General features: G+C 44.7%; 1 protein-coding gene and 1 long non-coding RNA gene across 5 annotated transcripts in view; both read left to right on the plus strand.

Annotated features, from left to right (window-relative positions):
• LOC125104699 (uncharacterized) overlaps positions 1-16,838 on the plus strand; it is a 36,364-nt gene extending 19,526 nt beyond the window's left edge. The window contains exons 2-3 of one of the 3 annotated variants that reach the window (XR_007128700.1): positions 8,549-8,637; positions 14,932-16,838. Coding sequence is in view for 1 of the 3 variants with exons in the window: in XM_047737459.1 (XP_047593415.1) it covers positions 679-833; positions 14,932-14,992 (216 nt within the window). In the remaining 2 variants the exon portion in view is untranslated. Of the gene's footprint in view, positions 1-678; positions 834-8,548; positions 8,638-14,931 lie in introns of all 3 variants that reach the window. The other 2 variants (XM_047737459.1, XR_007128701.1) reach the window with 2 other exon arrangements.
• A 22-nt stretch (positions 16,839-16,860) lies between these two features.
• Positions 16,861-18,201, plus strand: LOC125104700 (uncharacterized). 2 transcript variants are annotated; one of them, XR_007128702.1, is made up of 3 exons: positions 16,861-16,937; positions 17,514-17,627; positions 17,801-18,194. It is a non-coding gene; the product is annotated as an uncharacterized LOC125104700 (long non-coding RNA). The 2 variants fall into 2 exon arrangements; XR_007128703.1 differs by having other exon boundaries at positions 16,875-16,937; positions 17,058-17,627; positions 17,801-18,201.
• Positions 18,202-18,483: the final 282 nt, after the last annotated feature.

Consider the following 18,483-nt stretch of genomic DNA (forward strand, 5'->3'; position numbering starts at 1 on the left):
ATATTTCCTTCCAGGCTGTAGAGCTGCATCACAGTTTCTTAACCTACCGTAGGACATGTAGGTGCTTTGCTGTTTTTCACCATTACAAACAGTACCACAACACACATTCTTGTACAAAAATTTGTGTGCTTATGTATAAATATTTCTGAAGGATGTATTTCGAGAAATGGAATTTCTGGACCAAAGGGCATGCACATTTCAGTTTTTTGGTAAATAGTACAAACGTTCTCTCTGAAAATTCTGTTTAATTTATGTGGCTAATGTGGCACTCATCAACACTGGATGTAATCAGCTTTTTGAATAATTGGCCACATCACGATCAGAAAAAGCAACATCAATTAAAATCGTGTTTTTCTGGTTTACTGGTTAAGTTATACATTGTTTCACAGGCCTGTTGACCATTTGGGTTTTTTTTTTTTTAACTTTTTTCTTGAAGCATAAAATTACAGAGGTACACAGTCCTAAGTGTACTGCTGAAGGAATTAACACAAGGTGAACTCTCCTTGTATCCACCCCTCAGGTCAAGAAATGGAATGTTATCAGATCTCTTCCTGCCACCCCAAAAGTAATCACTATCGTGATGTTTAACCCCTCCCAATTAGTTGTGCCTGTATTTGGATTTCGTACGAATGGAATTGTAAAACATGTGCTCTTCTTATGCCTGGCTTCTTTCCGTAGATGCCTCCAAATGGATTATGTGCTCTGAGCCCACCACCGGTAGAGACAGAGGCCCAGCTGCCACTCTGCAGGGTCAGCTTCTGGTTAGAGACAGGACTACCCCAGCCAAGCTGCCCTCTTGACAAGAACTACTTTCTTGGCTGGCTGGATGATTGGTATGGGCGTCACATCATGGGAGAACGGTGTTTGAACTCAGTCTGTCCTCCCCGCTTTGTCTGAAATGAGCACCAGCCTGTCATGCCCATAGACTGGCCAAATTCACTGCTCAGCATGAGATTGTCTGGTTGTGGGCTGCCTCTCCCGTGGCCCAGCGGGAGGCAGTTGTGTTCTGCTTGTCCCTCCTCTTTCTTTCCTCCTTACACATTTTTGGGAAGGCCAGTTACCTGTGACTTGGTTAACATGTGGTAGGCCTGAAGCTTGAGCTAGGAGAAAGAGGAGCAACATCCCCCTTTGCTCGACAGGGAGCTTGGTTTTAGGCTGGTGAGCTGAACGTGCAGCTGTCAACTGTCTGAGCTGGTTTGCTTGGAAATTGCTCTGCTGGCCAAGCTCCAGACATGTAATCAAAAGTGGCCTCAAATCACAAGTTTTTTTGCTTGCATTCTGAGTTTCACAATTTAAGGAGTTGGCTGGTGCCTGTCCTAAAAGCACGGCATTTTCTACTGTTTGTAACACATGGCGCGTGTGTCTGTGTGTGCGTGTATGCGTGTGCATGGTGTACACGGGCTTGTCAGCACAGGCAGGTTTTATAGCTAAACTGTTTATACCTACAGGGAGGGAATGATTAAAGAACACAGTGTATGGCAGATTTTCTTTGATTTCAAGTGTCACATATCTGGATTTGTAGGTTGGTGTCTTTGAAGAAATGCCCTAGAGAATCTGATCCACAAGGTACAGAAATATCTGCGGATAATCACTGAGGAGTATTCAGCATGTCTTTTTTGGAGGAACAGGTGCATTTGGCCACACACTGGGGGAAGTGAAGACCTGAGCTTTGAGGAAGTCAAGTTTGAGGGCACCAGAGGCTGTTATTTATATCAGAGTGATGTGTATTGAAAGCTGAAGACCTTCATTCCACCACTGTCACGGAACTAGTTTAGAGAAGAGGAAGGGCATGCATTTTGCCTTGTTAAAAATCTATTGCACTAAGAGCTTCTGGTGTGGTCCAGAGTGCTGGTCATTTGTACCCCAGGCTCTGTTGTGGACCAAGGTACTTACACATGCTCTTCCTTCAGCCTACTTTGTGGATAAAATGGCTCATTTCTGATTGGTTGATAGATGTGTGACTTGATTCCTGCCCCCTTCCCGAAGAGGTGAGCAGCCTGGTTTGTGTGTTTGGGGGGAGTGGAGGGACCTTGCATCTCTGAGCTCAGAATGAAGACATTGGAGTCTAACAGCCAACAAAAACAATACATAAGGAACTCTTGTGTTTGCCATTATAATACGTATTATACGTATATAATATGTATTATAATAGTCTTATAATACATAACTAGCTTCTGTTTTTATATCTTCTGAGTTCTAAAGATTTCCCCCCTCCCCCGCCCAACATACCATAAGGCTCTTTGTCCCCAAACACACTCATTGCCCATAACCAAACATGTCAGAATTATTAGGGAGAAACTTGACAGTGGACCAACCATGTGATATGCTTGACAAAAATTGAGAAAGAATACATCTCAGATTTTTTGAGAAAGCCTTTACTTTTCGGTTCAGAAATAGGACTAAGAAAACACAGAAAGGGAGGCACCATTGCAGCCCTATTAGGGTCATTAACAGTTAATTTTTCCTAAGGAGCCAACAGAGGATATTTCTTCACAGAAAGATCAGTTATCTGTAGGGCACCTGGGTGGCTTAGTTGGTGAAGCATCTGCCTTCAGCTCAGGTCATGATCCCAGGGTCCTGGATCCAGTCCCTCATTGGACTCCCTGCTTGTGTTTCTCCCTCTGCCTAACCCCCCCCCCCAGCCTTAGGCTTACTCTCTCTCTCACACACACAGGAAGGAAGGAAGGAAGAAAGATCGCTCAGGTATCTATAGGAGAATAACTTAGTTCCGGGGTTGGTAGAAATTGAAAAGAAAAAACTTGTGGGTTTTTGCTCTAAATAAGATCCAGAGACAGATGTCCAAAAAGCGGAGTGCCCTGAATGACTCCAATAATGAAGTGGTAGGTGGCGGGAAACAACAGCACGTTTGCATAAGGATTGAGATTTTTCTGGGCTTGCCTAATTCCAGTCCTTTGGAATTGGCCTTTTATGAGGGTAAACATGGTTTAACAGTGAGCAAATATTAGTTCACATAATTAAGACCTGTTGAGTGGAACAGGAAACATTCAACAGGAATCTGCAGGTGCCTGTAAGCAAGGGTGACACTAGAAAGATCTTGGTATGTCAGCTCCTTCTTCCCCCAAAGGGAGTGTCCCTGGAATGAAGCCACCAGCGACAGGAGAGGAAACAGACGGCTTGTAAAAATAGGAGCAGCGTGGCAAGATTCTGAACTTATTAATAATCTGCTAGCCCTGGGGAGAGTGTAAAAGGCATCTGGAGTATTTGCATTTTTGTTTATTGAAGGGAGAACGGCACTTCACAACTCTCTCTCTCGCTCGCTCTCTCTCTCCCTCTCCTTCTCTCTCCAATTCATTCAGGACAGGAAATTTCAGAGTCTGTCATCTTAGGGGTTGAGTCTGTTTTCAGCTTCACTCCAGGTTTTACCACCCGCATGAAAGAAAGACTATTCTAGTAGGACTTAAGAAAGAGCCAGCCTGACTTCTATGATCCTATCTTACTTCATGGATGCATTTTCTTCCTGGAGGGAGCCATGTGATTTCTCCCCTTCTTTCCATCCTGCATTCTTTTCATTCTGAGGCCTGGTCACATCAGGACAGAAGCCCTCATCCTCCGGTTCTGGGGGATGAATGGGAGGTATGCCCCACTCTGGCTCTGCCTGACGTTTCTTCCAAACAGGAGTGGAGACAAACGGGTGTGCAACTCAACATAATCTGGGGCAAGATATGATCCCAACCATGAGAGAAAAAGAAACAATGTGCTGATGGAAAATTAGAGAAGATTTATTTGTGGTGACATTTGAAATGAGCCTGAAAAACTAGCAAGATTTTGACAGATGGTAAAGAGTGTCACTAGTATTATTATGCTATTCATGTCCAATAATAGCTAAATGAATCTGTATCTGTTTAGGATATTCGGAGCTTTTGGCCTCCGCACAACGTTCTGTTGGCAGGAATACCCCAGCTATGCTTTAACGGATCACCTTTCTCTCTCTCACTCTCAATCCAAAAGGTTTGAATGAGGTGACCCCGCCCCCATCTCCCTTAGGCATGCGATCCAGACTAGCCAATCAGAGAACCATATTCTCTTTATCACAGTGATCTGTTCTGGGGTTGGGTATGTGACCCAAGTTGGACAAATTCCAGAGCTTTTTCTGGAACCATTGCCCAAGAAGCATTGTCTTTCTGGGGGATTGTCATACTGGTAAGTAGTAGTTTAGGAGCTGGAAGGGACCTGTTTTGTTACCACAGAGGAGAACCCAAGAGATGGAGAGATTCCTGAGCACCTGGATCCAGTCATGCCTGAAACTCTGCTGTTGGAGGTTTTAGTCAGGCCAATAAATTCACTTTGTAATAAGCCCTTTTGTGTTTTTCCCTTGCAAATGAAAAAAGTCCTAACTGATACAGAAGTTTGTTTTTTTTTAATATTTCATTTATTTGAGAGAGAGCGAGCGAGCGAGAGAGAGAGCACAAGCAGCGGGGAAAGGGTAGAGGGAGAAGCAGACTCCCCAACAAGCAGGGAGCCCAATGTGGGTCTCTATCCCAGGACTCTGAGATCATGATCTAAGTGGAAAGCAGATGCTTAACCAACTGAGCCAGCCAGGCACCCCACCAATACAGAAGTTTTAAATAATTTGCTTAAACCAACACAACCTGTGGCGGTAGGAGGCTTGCAGATTCACAGAGCAAGTTTTTGGCAAAAAGAAATCTTTCTATTGCTAACATTTTCCAGGTCAGCTTCCTGGATTTCAGTAATGAAGACATTGGAAACTGTATTCTTGATCCCCCTGGTCTGAGGCTTCTCACCGATCTAGCTGACTCCTGTGTGCTGGATATTTTTCCATGAATCAGAAGTGAAATATGCAGTTCTGTTGCCACAAAGGAATGAAAAGAGTTCATTTGCCTTTTGTATCTCTCCGAGCTTTGTTTTTTCTGGGGCACACGTTCTAAGTGAAGAGTCATAATGATAATGCCATTTGGATTTATGAACAGTTGAATAGACAATTGAGAAAAGACTCGTTAATCATCAGAAGCAAATTCACTGCAGAAGAATTTCAGAGAGCAGGACAACTGCCTTGAGTCAACTAATTTTCTGCTCCTTCAGGGAAAACTGTTGGATGTTTGAGTTAAGTGCCACATCTGCAAACCCGAGAAGGAGAATGATTTTTATTGAGTGCTTACTGGGCCCTTGGTACTAAGAACAGTATTGTGCCCACATTCTGTCTTAATTTCATCCACTCTGTGAGGTAGGCACCAATCCTGTTTTGAGACAGGGGGAACAAGGCCGACATTATCAGCAGTTACCCAACATCCATTTTTTCCATGTTTCCTACAGAGACAACCCCAAGAGGTCACTGCTTCTTGTTCAAAGTTCGGTCTCTCTGGGCAATTGCTGTAGATATTTATCATTCTGCAAACATTTTTTTCATTTTTGCCCTGCAGCTTTGGATAGCCGTGTGATGTGGTTCTGGCCAGTGACTTTTGAATCGAAGTCTTCTGAGGATTTCTGTAAAAGTGTTGCTTTCCTGATTTGAGCATAGCTCCTTCCTCTTTGTTCTTTTGTTCTCTGTGCTTGGAATGTGGATATGAGGCAGGTAGTGGAGGAGCTGTATTGTGACCTCAAGGCCACCATGGGGAGGACAGCTCTATTCTAAGGTTGGTAGGGCAAGAAGATAGAAGGAAACTGGGACTTTCTGACGTTGCAAAACCAATGTTTCTGTCCTCGAAGGCCTGCTTTCAAACTTGTTATGTGAAAAAAATAAAACATTTGGCTAACTCAGTGAGGTTGGGTTTTTGTTGTAGACAGTTGCATGTACTCCCTGACACAGGGAAACCGAACTGAAGCAGTTTAAGGGACTTAGTTGCATTTCCATATAAAGTGATGCCTCAAAGCTGAATAAGACCTAGAACCCACCCTTAAATAGCTCAAGCCTACTTTGGGAGGCAGATTCGTAAAGAAACAATTACAATGTGATGTCATTAATGCAATGATAGTGATTTGCTTAGGAAAAAAATAAAATGAGACAAAAGTGGAATAAAAGTTAGTCAGGCAGAGGAGAAATGTGGGCAAAGAGAATACAGCTTGAATAAAGGCATGGAAGTGAGACCCAGCATCATAGGTGCAGAGAGCCACAGGCTGGTCTGAGTTGTTGGAGCACAGAGTATAAGGCAGGCAATGGTGAGGTGTTTCATTTACCTAGTGCAGCAGAAGAGTTCAGCCCCAAAACTTAGTGGCTAAAAACTATAATATTTTATCCTTTCTCATAATTCCACAATGTGAGCTGAGTTCAGCTGGGTGGTTCTTCTGGTCATAGACTATCTGTTGGGGTTGGAACATTCAAGAAAACTTCCTAACTCCCATGTTTGGTGCCTCAACTGGGATAAATTGAATATTTGCAACTGGCTGGGCATTTCTCTCTCCCTCTCCTCTCTTTTCTCTATTCATCCTTCTCTCTTTTCTTGCCATTTGAGTAGCTGGGACTTCCTCACAGCATGACAGTCTCAGAGTAGTTGGACCTCTTACATGGTTGATGGCTTCCAATTAAGAAGAAGAGGAAGCTGCTAGTGCCTTTAAGATCTAGGCTCAGAAGTACCAGAACATCACTTCCATTGCATTTGGTTGACCAAAGCAAGTCACAAGGCCCATCCTGAGTCAGGAAGAGGAAGTAGCTTCTACTTCTTAATGGGAGGGGAAGAATGCACATACAGGGAGAGATGAATTGACAGTGATCATCTCTGGAGGTGACCTACCACGAAAGTAAGAAGGGTACAGATGCAGGACAAACTTGTCTGCTTGTCGGGTAAGTTGATGTGAATGCCAGACCTGGGGGATAAGCCCCACTTCATATTTGGAATCTGAAAGGAAAATGCCTCTTGGACTGACCAGGCCCATCAAAGTAAAGCAGATCAAGAAATGTGATTAGGCAGAGAAAGGGCTGGCATTTGGCTCCTCTGACCTCTCTTCAGTTTCCTTGTGACATAGACAGGACTCAGAGTTTCTCCTACGTCATGGGAGATTGTTGAGTTGAGAGTCCGAGAGTTGACTGGAGTCTTCAATGGTGAAGGAACAGGTAAGCCCGTAGCAAAGGTTGTGTGGGTCACTCAGGTCACAGGCAGGAGAGACTAGCAGAGAGCCCTCGGATTCAGAATGCTAGGGGAAGCTGAGCAGGATGACTGAGCCCTAACTAAGCTGAGAGACCAGAAGAGAAGTTCCCAGCCACCCTGTAGCAGAAACCAGTGAGGATCTGGAAGACATGTTATGGTTTTGAACACCTCATCTTCTATGACCTCCAATCATAAGGTCACAAAAGACAACACCACTCTCACTCACCCGGACACAGGTTGGAGAGCAATGAGGGGAAGAAGAGACAAACCCAAGAACCTGAGAATGTGCCTGACGGGACCCCATATTTAAATGAGCTCTTCATAGCATTTCCTGGACCATACCAAAACCCAAAATTTACCCAGCAAAAGAGGTTCACAAGAAAGAATAAGTTATAAGGAAATAAAGAAGCCATGTTAAGTAAAATTACAAAGAAATAATAGGAATAATGACAAATGCAGGATAGCAGTGACTTCTGTGGGTGAGGAGGGGGGACGTGGGAGTCCTCAGGAAGCTTTGGCTGTTCTGGTAAGGTCTTGTGTCTAAAGTTAGGGGATGGATACATGTGTGCTGCTATATTCCATCTTCCTTTTTGTGGGCTTGAAATAGTTCAGAATGGAACTTTGTAAAAAGCTTTGTTTCTAAATAGAATTGTGAGCCCCTAATGCCAGACTTAAGCCTTGAATGTGTTAAATGGGAATGAGGATCTAGAAAGAGACTTGATATAAGTCAAATTTGTTTGTGAGGAAAATCACCCTGGCTGGATTTGAAGAAGACAAGAGTAGAGAAAGGAAAGAGGCTGCCACAGTAATGCTGTGAGAGGTGACAGTAGCCTGAGCTCCCAGGTGGTGGTCAGGGTCTCTTAGGAGTTAAGTTGGTAGGAGTTGGTAATTGGCAAGATGGGGTTGGGAGGGTGGGCAAAGTTACCTATTTGAGTGAGTTGGTATATGTGGACTGCCCCCACCCCTGCATTGACGGAGATGAGAAGACCCAAATGGGGGGTGTAACTAGTTGGAAAGGCAAAGAGTTGTCAAGACAGACTGGGTTTGAAGGGTGTATAAGACATCCTCATGGGGATGACTGGCCGGAGGGTGGGTGTGTGAGTCTGGACCGCAGTGAAGACATTTGGGAAACCCCAGCACTGATGCAAATTGGAACTGTAGAAGTATGTGAGATGTCCTGAGGGAAAGTGAGTAGAAAAGAGGACCCAGGACAGACCAGATGCAACATCCCTTTCACCACAGAAAGGGAAGCTCTAGCTATCCCCAGCTCTGTAGACACCCACTTGTCATCTCTTCTGATAAGCAGAAAGAAAGGCCACCCACCACTCACTACCACACCCCCCACCATCCCTGCTGTGAGTTCCCCCCTCAGGCCTCCCCCTGTGGTGGCCTGTCCCTCCCTGTCCCAGTCTTATCTGTTCTCTATTCTCTGTCCAGGTTTGCCTGCCTGCCTGCCTGCCTGGGGGCTTGCTTTCCTTTCTCTCCAGAATTATTAAAAGGTGCAAGAGGAAGACTTCCCTCCACAACCAGAGGAGGTCCTTACCTAGGGAACAGAAGGACAAACCCGCAGAGCCCAGTGAGACCCCAGACGTGGGAGCCTCCTCTGAAGTATGGGCCTCGGGCTCCCAGATCAGACAGCAGCTTTCTCCTGGAGGGTCTGTTCTGTGGAAAATGACAGAAAATGAGAGGGATGAGGGTTGCCGAGTACGGCTTGGAGACCCTGGGGTGCTTCGACTTCTGTTGGCTTATGTGGTCACTGGGGCAACCACTCTCCTGTGTGTGTCAGGCCTTCCTTAGCTGTAGGGAAGCTGGAGAACCTACTGCTGGGGTTCTGGGGTGAGGTGAAGATTGCAGACTTTGGCTGGTCTGTGAACACCCCATCTCTCAGGAGAAGAACAATGTGTGGGTCTCTGGACTACTTGCCCCCAGAAATGATTAAAGGGAGAATATACTATGAGAAGGTTGATCTGTGGTGTATAGGAAGCCGCTGGTGGGAAATCCACCCTTTGAGAGCTCATCCCATAATGAGACCTACAGACGCATCCTCAAGGTAGATGTAAGGTTTCCCCCATCATTACCTTTGGGGGCACAGGACTTGATGTTCAAGCTTCTCAGATACCAGCCTTCGGAGCGCTGCCCTTGGCCCAGATCCAGAGCACCCTGGGTCCGGGCCCTCTCTCAGAGGGTGTTGCCTCCATCCGTTCAGATGGCTTCTTGAAACCTGTTCGCACCTATTTTATTGTGGTTGCCCAGGGAGCTCTCCTGGCTCTACTGTCTTATGTATTTTGTTTCTTCTAGATGCAAGATGCTGATTAATAAAAGTTGAATCATTTTTAAAAAATTATTTTTAAAAAGTCACTCTTTAGGAATTCCTCTTGCACTGCTACAGTGTCTTTGATTTGAATTTCTGGGTTTCTCTGTGGAAACCTCACAGGCCTGAAGAGCCAACGCTTGATGGGATTTTTCTCTTCTGGACCCCCTCCTCTTTGAAGAAGGGATAGAACTTGTCCTTCCTGATGGGTTCATTGGCAGTAATAGAACATGCCGAAGCTGGTCAGAGCAGTTTGGGTTGACGGCAAGCTTAGGCAAGCTTAGGGGAAGTGGACATAACAGGGCCTTACAGCCTGGCCAGCCCCTTCCTGTCAGCCTCCCATCTCCCTTTAGCTTTTGTTATCACAAATGCAAGATAGTGTCAGCCTTTGTCTGTCCTTGTTGACAATCTGGGCATCTTCTCTTCCACCCAGACCTTGGAAATCTCTTTGGTTTTTGTTTGTTTGTTTTTTAATTTGGTTTCTGATGTGAAGTTTACATTCTGGGTTGGACAGGGAACTGCTGTAAGCTCTAGAGAGAAAGTGTATCTGCCCCAAATTGGATTAAGAGAATTTGGGAAAAGCCAAAACAACAAAGTTGTCCTTCAGAAATACCAGTCTCTCAAAGCATTTCTCTAAAAAAGTAGATTTTAGTGTATTCCTAGGAATGTTAGAGGGTTTGGGTTTCCTAAAATCAACCCTATAGTCAAAAGTGATAGAGCTACAGAATAAGATAGTTGAGAAAGGGAAGTTTTAATACAGAAAATGTTTGTGTTAAGGAATCATTCCAAACCCTTGTGGCGCATCTACTCTGAGAGCTTAGGATTGCTTTTACCTGTACAAACTGTAACCTGCTGGTATCACATATATGCCAAGAAGTGGAGGCATGCGCAAATAAGCGATCTCCATTCTCAGGATGTTCGCCTTCGTGTCATCATTGGTCTTTTACTGAACTGAGCAGGGGATAGCCAAAGGTCCTATGGCTCATTCCTCTGCCTCCAGATACCTCAGATAGCAGGGCGGCGGCTCCCTTTCAAGGCCTCCTCTGGAAACCTGCCCACTGCTTTGGATTTTGGTTTCCTTATCTTGAGCATCTGATGATTTTGGATGTGCCTTCTAGCTCTCAGGACCTTCTCTGCCACCATTCTTATTCTGGCCTTGCCCTTCTGGGATGGTAGACCACCTCCCATCTGTCCTTATTCTGGGTCAGGTGTTAGCAGCCAGCTGATTGGATCAATAACCTGGGGAAGGGGTGTGCTAGCAGGTTCAATGTGGTACTTTTCCCAGGTAATATATTTACATTTTGATAGGAGTCCCCTGGATGGAGTAGTGGGTAGGGAGCGTTAATTTATTTTTAATTTTAAAAATTTTTTTATAAACATATAATGTATTATTAGCCCAGGGGTACAGGTCTGTGAATCACCAGGTTTACACACTCCACAGCACTCACCATAGCACATACCCTCCCCAATGTCCATAACCCCACCACCCTCTCCCTACCTCCCTCCCCTCCCACCACCCTCAGTTTGTTTTGTGACATTAAGAGTCTCTTATGGTTTGTCTCCCTCCCATTCCCATCTCGTTTCATTTATTCTTTTCCTACCCCCCAACCCCCCCACATTGCATCCATACTTCCTCATATCAGGGAGATCATATGATAGTTGTCTTTCTCTGGCTGACTTATTTCGCTAAGCATAATACCCTCTAGTTCCATCTACGTCATCACAAATGGCAAGATTTCATTTCTTTTGATGGCTATATAGTATTCCATTGTATATATACACCACATCTTCTTTATTCACTCATCTGTTGATGGACACCTAGGTTCTTTCCATAGTTTGGCTATTGTGGACATTGCTGCCATAAATATTCGGGTGCACGTGCCCCTTCAGATCACTACATTTGTATCTTTAGGGTAAATACCCAGTAGTGCAATTGTTGGGTCGTAAGATAGAGAGTGTTACTTTAAAGAGATTCACCCAGATTTTGGAAGAAACTGGAGTGTGTGTGTGTGTGTGTGACAGGAGGAAGAGAGAAGAGAGGGAGGAGGAGGAGGAAAGTGAGGAAGATAGTGGCTGGCATTTGGCAATGGACGAAGAGAACACAGGCAACACACTTTGCCCCTCCCATCCAGAGAGGACTATTGTTGCTGTGTTGGTCTGTATCCTCCCAAGCACCTAGTGTCATCAATGTGAATGAACATCCTTATCTTTAGCAGTCAAACTGAGACACTTATGAAACTCAGAACTTTGCACTCATGGTTTCTATGTATTCCTCTTAGTAACACTCTCCTTACTCCAGTAATCCCACTTCTAGGAATTTCTCCTAAAGAAAAATCTAGAATAATAAGACTAGCATTAGCTATGGTGTATTGAGTTTTAATTGTGTACCAAGACTTTTATACACATTGGTTCATTTAAGTCTTGCACCAAGCCTGCAAGGCAGATAACACCATCCCTCACCTGAAGCTGGAGAGATGAAGGACTTTGTCCAGGGCTCTCTGCTAGCCAGCTGCTTTGGAGCTGGGGCTCAGGGACAGGGAATGTACCCCACTAAAAGGCGTCATCCACCTGGACACTCTCAGAGATGAGTGTATCCTCTTGTCCCAGAGTCTCCTGTCCTCCCCAAATGTACCAAAGGCCCTGGGTGGGAGGAATCGGATCTCAGGTCTTGCACTCAACTTACGGCTGGGGGTGCGGGGAGTGTGGTGCTAGCAGGGACAGTGCCTATTGTGCCTCCCACCTGTCTAGTTGCTGTTCTTCTTTGAAAGCCTTCCCTCGCTTTCTCTGACCAATTCTGTTTGTCCTTTCTCTGTTTTACATCAGAATAGCCCCGAAGGGATTTCTACTGCCTTCCAACTCATCACAGTGGGATGTGTTCCTAAGATCCCAGTTAGAATCCTCTGGGGAGCTGTGAAAAGTGCAGACCAACTAAATCAGATTCTTGGGGGAGCGGGGGGGTGCCCAGAACTCTGCATTTGACGGCGCTGTAGCACGCTCAAGTGACACACAGCACTGGCATTTACGCCCCTTCAGAGCAGGGATTCTGTCACACTGCCCTTGAGTTACCTGTGGCTTTAGCGCAGGGACACACAGCAGATGGAAGTGGGGAATTTGAGGCAGAGGTGTACTGGCAAGGAAGGAAAGGAGAGTTGAAGGAGGTGGAAAAAGTGGGGTTTAGGGTGGGGAATAAATGAAGAGGGTGTAATGTGAGAGCAGGAGAGTCAAAGAGTTGGGAAATCGCAGGACTGATTTGCTTGGGGTCCTCTGAGGATTACCAACAGATACTCAGTCAATATCTTATCCCCTCCTTTTAAAAATTTTTGTTTTTTTATGATGCCCAAAGATGCATGCTTGAGTCCCAGGAATTTTTTTGAAACCTGAACTTTCAATACCAGCATGAGTAATTGTGCATAAAGTGGGTCACAAGGAAGTGATAACGAATGCGCAGACTATTTTAACTGCTGAATCAGAAATCTCTGTGCTATATTTTGAAATATGCAGGAAGGAAAATAAGCAGATGATAGGAGTGGAAGGAATCCTAAAATAATATTTTCACAAACAAATTCTGCCCCGACATACGCCTGGAAGGTGCGGGTAGGGGAGCTCTGATGATGCATGCTCCTGAGAGTTAAAGAATTGGAATAAAAATGCAGAACTGGAAATCTTTCCAAATGACGTAGGATCTCCTGAGGCACATGACCGCTCAAGCCCACAGCTCGAAAGGCTTCGGCAATGTTGTGGGGGCATCTCAGTTGGCTTCATAGCATAGGAGGGCAGGGCTTAGAGAAGGCAAAGACGAACAAAACAAAACCCACAAAAATTTAAAGTCTGTTCTATTTGCTCTTCCTAAAACAAACAAACCCCACCTTTTTTATTGAATCTGTTCCGCTGATTTTTTTTATTTGGTAAAATATATACAACATAAAAATTACCATGATAACTATGTTTAAATGTACGATTCAGTGGCATTAATTATGTTCACAGTGTTGTGCAATCATCACCACTATCTATTTCCAGAACTTTTCATCATCCCAAACAGAAACTGTACCCTAATCAACAGTAACTTCCCATTCCTCCATCCCCCAGTCCATGGCAATCATCATTCTACTTTCTGTCTCTCTGAATTTGCCTGCTCTAGGTAGGACCCTGTATAAATGTAATAATATTTATTTCTTTAGACAAAAATAATGCAATTTTATTGTATTGCATTTAGCACAATGATTTCAAGGTTCATTCATACATGTTGCGGCATGTATCGGAATTTCCTTCCTCTTTATGGCTGAATGATATTCTGTTGTAGGTACAACATTCAGCTTATCCCTTCATATACTGATGGACAGTTTCTTTGAAGTTGAGCTGTGGTCTTTTCTCAAAACACTTATTGTAGTTGCATGATTTGTGACTACATGTAGTCACATGATCCAATGTGATGAAATACTCGTTCAATCGTTATTTTCTTTGGGCCAACATATTTGACAAGAAGAACATTCATGAAGACTTGGTCAAAAAATACTTGAGGGCCTACTATGAGCCAGCGGCAGTACCGGTTGCTGGATACACACTGGTGACAAGACAGACCTTGCGATAGAAGCTTGAAGAAAAAGTCCTATTGTTTTTATTGCCTTCTTGACTAACAACTTAAGGGATAACTCGTAAAAGCTTAGGGATAAATTTGGCCAAGGACAAAATTGTACTTTGTTACAAGTACTTTGTATTTGTTAGATTGATTTTACACATGGCTTTCCCAAAAGGATTTGAGTTAGCTTATAAGACATAATATACAATAATGTTAATTCGCAGAGAGGTAGAATCAAGACCAAGAAGAAAGGAAGGTAGTAACGTGCTAGAGCCTTAAGGTGTACATGTTGGACACAATTGCCATTAAGTAATTACTATGTCACTACGTTTGACACAAGCTCCAGGGATGTGCTTGCATGGGGAAAGAAAATTAACATTGACCCGGATGAGTAGAGCTCATTTATCTCATTTTAACAAAAAGTCTGAAATTACAACTCAGGGCTAGCTCAGTAACTCACTATCAGGGACCCAGTTTCTTTGTCTTTCTGCTCTGCCTTATTTATTTATTTATTTATTTTAGATTTTATTTATTTAGAGAGAGCAAATGTGAGCAGGGGGAGGGGGCAGAGGGAGAGGGAGAGGCAGACTCCCCACTGAGTAGGGAGGGCAATGCAAGGCTTGATCCTAGGACATCTAGATAATGACCTGAGCTGAAGGTAGACACTTAACCCACTGAGCCACCCAGGCGCCCCCTCTGCCTGACATCTTAAGATGTACACCTTCATCTTCATGCTTCATGACCACATGATCCCAAATTGGTGGCTGCATCTCAAGGCAGGAAAAAAGGAGAAGGGCAACGGAGCCAAGAGCTTTTTCCTATCTTCATCTGGAAATCCAGATAGACCCCCAGGAATGCTTGCACACATAGTGGGTTGCCTTATGGAAGAGGAGCCCTGTGCTTAGGGACCCCAAATCTTATATAATAGCAGTAGGCAGTCCTGTCCTTCACTCTGGAGTGAAACATTATTTCTGTCTTCCCAGGTTCCAAACAAGCCTTCCCTTTGTCCCGGAGAGACTATATATCTGTTTCCCAAGGTTGTAAGCCTTTCAGACATGCTTGAGAAGATATCGGGAAACAAAAGACCGTCAGGGCCCCTGCTTGAGAGGTAAACAGAAATCTGAGACCATGGAGAATCTTCTCCCAACAATAGCCTCCTTGGGGGCTTCTGCCTGTATGTTACTGGCCAGAACTGTGTCGTATGGCCACCTCTACCTTCAAGGGAGGCTCTGAAATTGAGTCTTTGGGGTTGGGCACATTACTGCTCTAAATAAAATTGTGGTTCTGTCAGTAAGAAAAGGCAAGCGAGGGATGGAGCTTCACAAGAGCAAGGCAAAAACTATGTCCAGGGGTTTTCCTCTGCATAGCCAATGTCTTTCCCCTGTTGCTTAACAGACCTTTTGACACTGTGCTTATTGATCCTGCCAGAAATAATTTATACAACTGAGACATAAGAAAACCCCCCGGTCAACCACCATTTTACAAATCTCAAATAAGCTATCGGTCGTTTAGTGCAGAACTTTAATGTCACAATTGTGTAATATCTAAGTGTACAAGCCCATAATTCCTTAGAATTCTTCCCATTTTAAAAAAATCCTTATTAGTTATTTTGACAAGCCATTTTGTGGAGGGGGTGAATAAATATTCGTTTAACTTAAGAAAATGTTTGTGTCATGAAATTTCCCCCCATCTTTGAGTATCTATTGCTTAAAGAACACATCCTACTTTGTGAACAGATAGGTGTTTAGTAAGAGGTTTATAAATATACTTTTTTTGGTTTCATTTATTTTAAGAGGCTTTTTTCACCTCATGACAGTCATTTGGGGCTGACAATGTTGCCATGGTAACCATGCTCCAAAATGCTGGTTGCCAGTGAATATTGATCCTTAGCACCTCAGCATCTTTTACGACAGTGCTCGCTCCCTTACGCGAAGGAGGCTTTGCTCAGAGCACATGTGGGTCGAGTCTACACTCGGTGGTGGTTAGGTACTACCCCAGAAATCTACTGGATTTTTTTCCCAGGAACCAGTCTAAGGATCCCAGTAAGAATCCAGGCCTGCCCCACATCACTGGGGCTTGTATTTTCACTCTAACAGATGGAGGGTGAAACTTCTTTGTTTCCTCTTCGGTTGTGTTGTTCCTGAGTTTAGCTCAGTCAGTGCAGCACAGGAGGCATTTGAGGGAAAATTTTGGATGTGAATGGACATGCCTTCCCCAGAGGCAAAGAAATTTGTAAACTACTTTTCCAAAGCTCATACTATATGTTTTTGAAATAAAAATGCTTCTCTCCGGAAAAGGAGGGCGATGTTTTGACCTGGGCAGCACACTGGGGCTTCAGGATGGAGCCAAATCCGAGTTTAGGGGTGTCGTGGAGGTGCAGGGATCTCAGGGCAAATTGCAGATGGAGTTTGCCCTTCTTCTCCATAAATGGGGGGGGCAGCCCCCTTTCAGCAAGGTTTCGTGCATGAGAAAGGGGAGGCTTGTTAGAAAAGGGCAGCTTTGAAACTTAATTCTCTCTGCCAAGAGCTTATGGACTGTCTTCAACATGCATGAAAATATGTTCAGCGCGGTGACCAGAGAAGCCAAAACGAGGCCTCCACAGACCTAATTTGGCATCAGTTTATCTCCACGTGAGAAGATCTGGATGCGCTTATTTTCCTCTCTGCTGTAACTGAGAGAAAAACTAACAGAAACCCTGCAAAGGTTCACTGAGACAGCAGTCAGTCACAAAAAAGGAATTTGAACCAAGATAACGTTAGTTACATTTTATCCACGTGTTCCTGAAGCCTGAGCCCTACCAGTCCAACAGACCCGATTCTGCCTTTTGCCATTGCGGTAAAACTTTACCACGTGGGCAGAGACTTTGTGTAACTCAGAGACCCTCACACACAGACACACACACACACACACACACACACACACACACACACACGCAAACCTCCTCTGATACCTCGGGGATACCACCAGAACGGACGATTTCCAAGCACAGGTGAGACCTTTCACTTTCTGACCATCTTTGCTCGGTTTGGAGAGGCCACTGTCTGTTTTATTGAAGTGGAAATCCAGGGAGGAGACACAGTGGAAGAGATTGCTCCCCTGCTTCTCATAGCCATGGCTAGCCTGCATGGAGCTCTGACGGGGAACCAGGGAGTGTTCTTTGAGAGGATTTTGGTGACTGCTCTCTAACAGTCCTAGCAGGTCAGTGTGATCATAATATGCATTTTTACAGTTGTGGCAGCCGAGGCACAGAGAAGTTAAGCGACTTATCCAACATCACACATTATATCGCTTGTGTAAAATTATAGACGGCCCCCCTCTCTCACCCTCCCCCCAGCTTCCTGGCTCAGGGTCCTCTAAGCAAAATGCTATAGCAGGAAGGGGAGAGGAGATCAGCCGGTGGGATGCCTGAGGAGAAAACAAAGGGAGGCTCTTAAAGTCAAGGCAAGCATGGTGTCTCCGGGGACAGTGCCATTTCTCCCCGGTGAAGTATCAGTCAAGCTCCCCAGCCTCAGAGGCCTGTCCAGGGCTCCGCGCTGCCAGGGTCACATTGCTCAACTGCCTGTAGGGGTGCTGCAGTCCTGGAAGGAAGCCCAGGCTGCCAGGCCCCGACAATCTTCTACTCAAAGACAGAGGTGAATGTCATCCCTGGGTAAATTCTCCTTCCAATGACCTTTCCAAGGTAAGCCTTGTCTGTTTCAGTGTCTGCCTTCCTTCGTGTATCTCCTCTGGCTCCAAAAAGACACGTCCTCTGATAAACACATCAGGGGAACTGGTGGGCTGAGTACTGGTGGATCATGTGGGGGCCCGGATGGGGGACGGTAGAGTCATTCCCACTCTCTCATTTTTCTGCAGTGATCCTGTCTTCACTACAGTCCGTGATGCCCAGGACTGGATGCCTTATCAGCAAAATGCACCTCTTTTTAGTTTATGCTGCCTATTTTCCCTGAAGAATGAAGCTCTGTCTGACCCACATAATATAGGGGAAATGTTTGTAACTGTGAGGTCACTGTCTTTTGTTGGAAATTAAAAAGCAGAGAGGACATATGCCAACGCCCACCTCTGGGATTTCTTCCCTTGTCTCTCAATAGAGTAGTAGAGCCTCTTAGACCTCAGACCATTCACCGGTATCATTGGTTGTCAAGACGATGAACACTTCTAGCCCTAAATCATGTACTATCACAGTCATTTGGTTTAAAAATATATGGACAGTTTCAATAAAATGGACGACTAGATTAACTTAACTTTTTTTTAAAGGATTTATTTATTTGAGAGAGAATGTGTGAGCAAGGGAGAGGCAAAGGGAGAGGGAGAAAAGCAGACTCCCTGCTGAGTGCAGAGCCTGACCTGGGGCTCAACCTGGGGTTGGGGGGGAGGAGATTGACCCCATTATCCTGAGATCATAACCCCTAGATCATGACCTGAGCTGAAATCAAGAGTGCGGCACTCAACTGAACCACCCAGGTGCCCAGTTAACAAAGTTTCTGAATCCAGAGTCAAGCCTTCTTGGTTAAACCTGTAATATAATAAACTTATAA

Source organism: Lutra lutra, chromosome 7 (assembly GCF_902655055.1).
Source record: "Lutra lutra chromosome 7, mLutLut1.2, whole genome shotgun sequence".
NCBI classification, from domain to species: domain Eukaryota; kingdom Metazoa; phylum Chordata; class Mammalia; order Carnivora; family Mustelidae; genus Lutra; species Lutra lutra.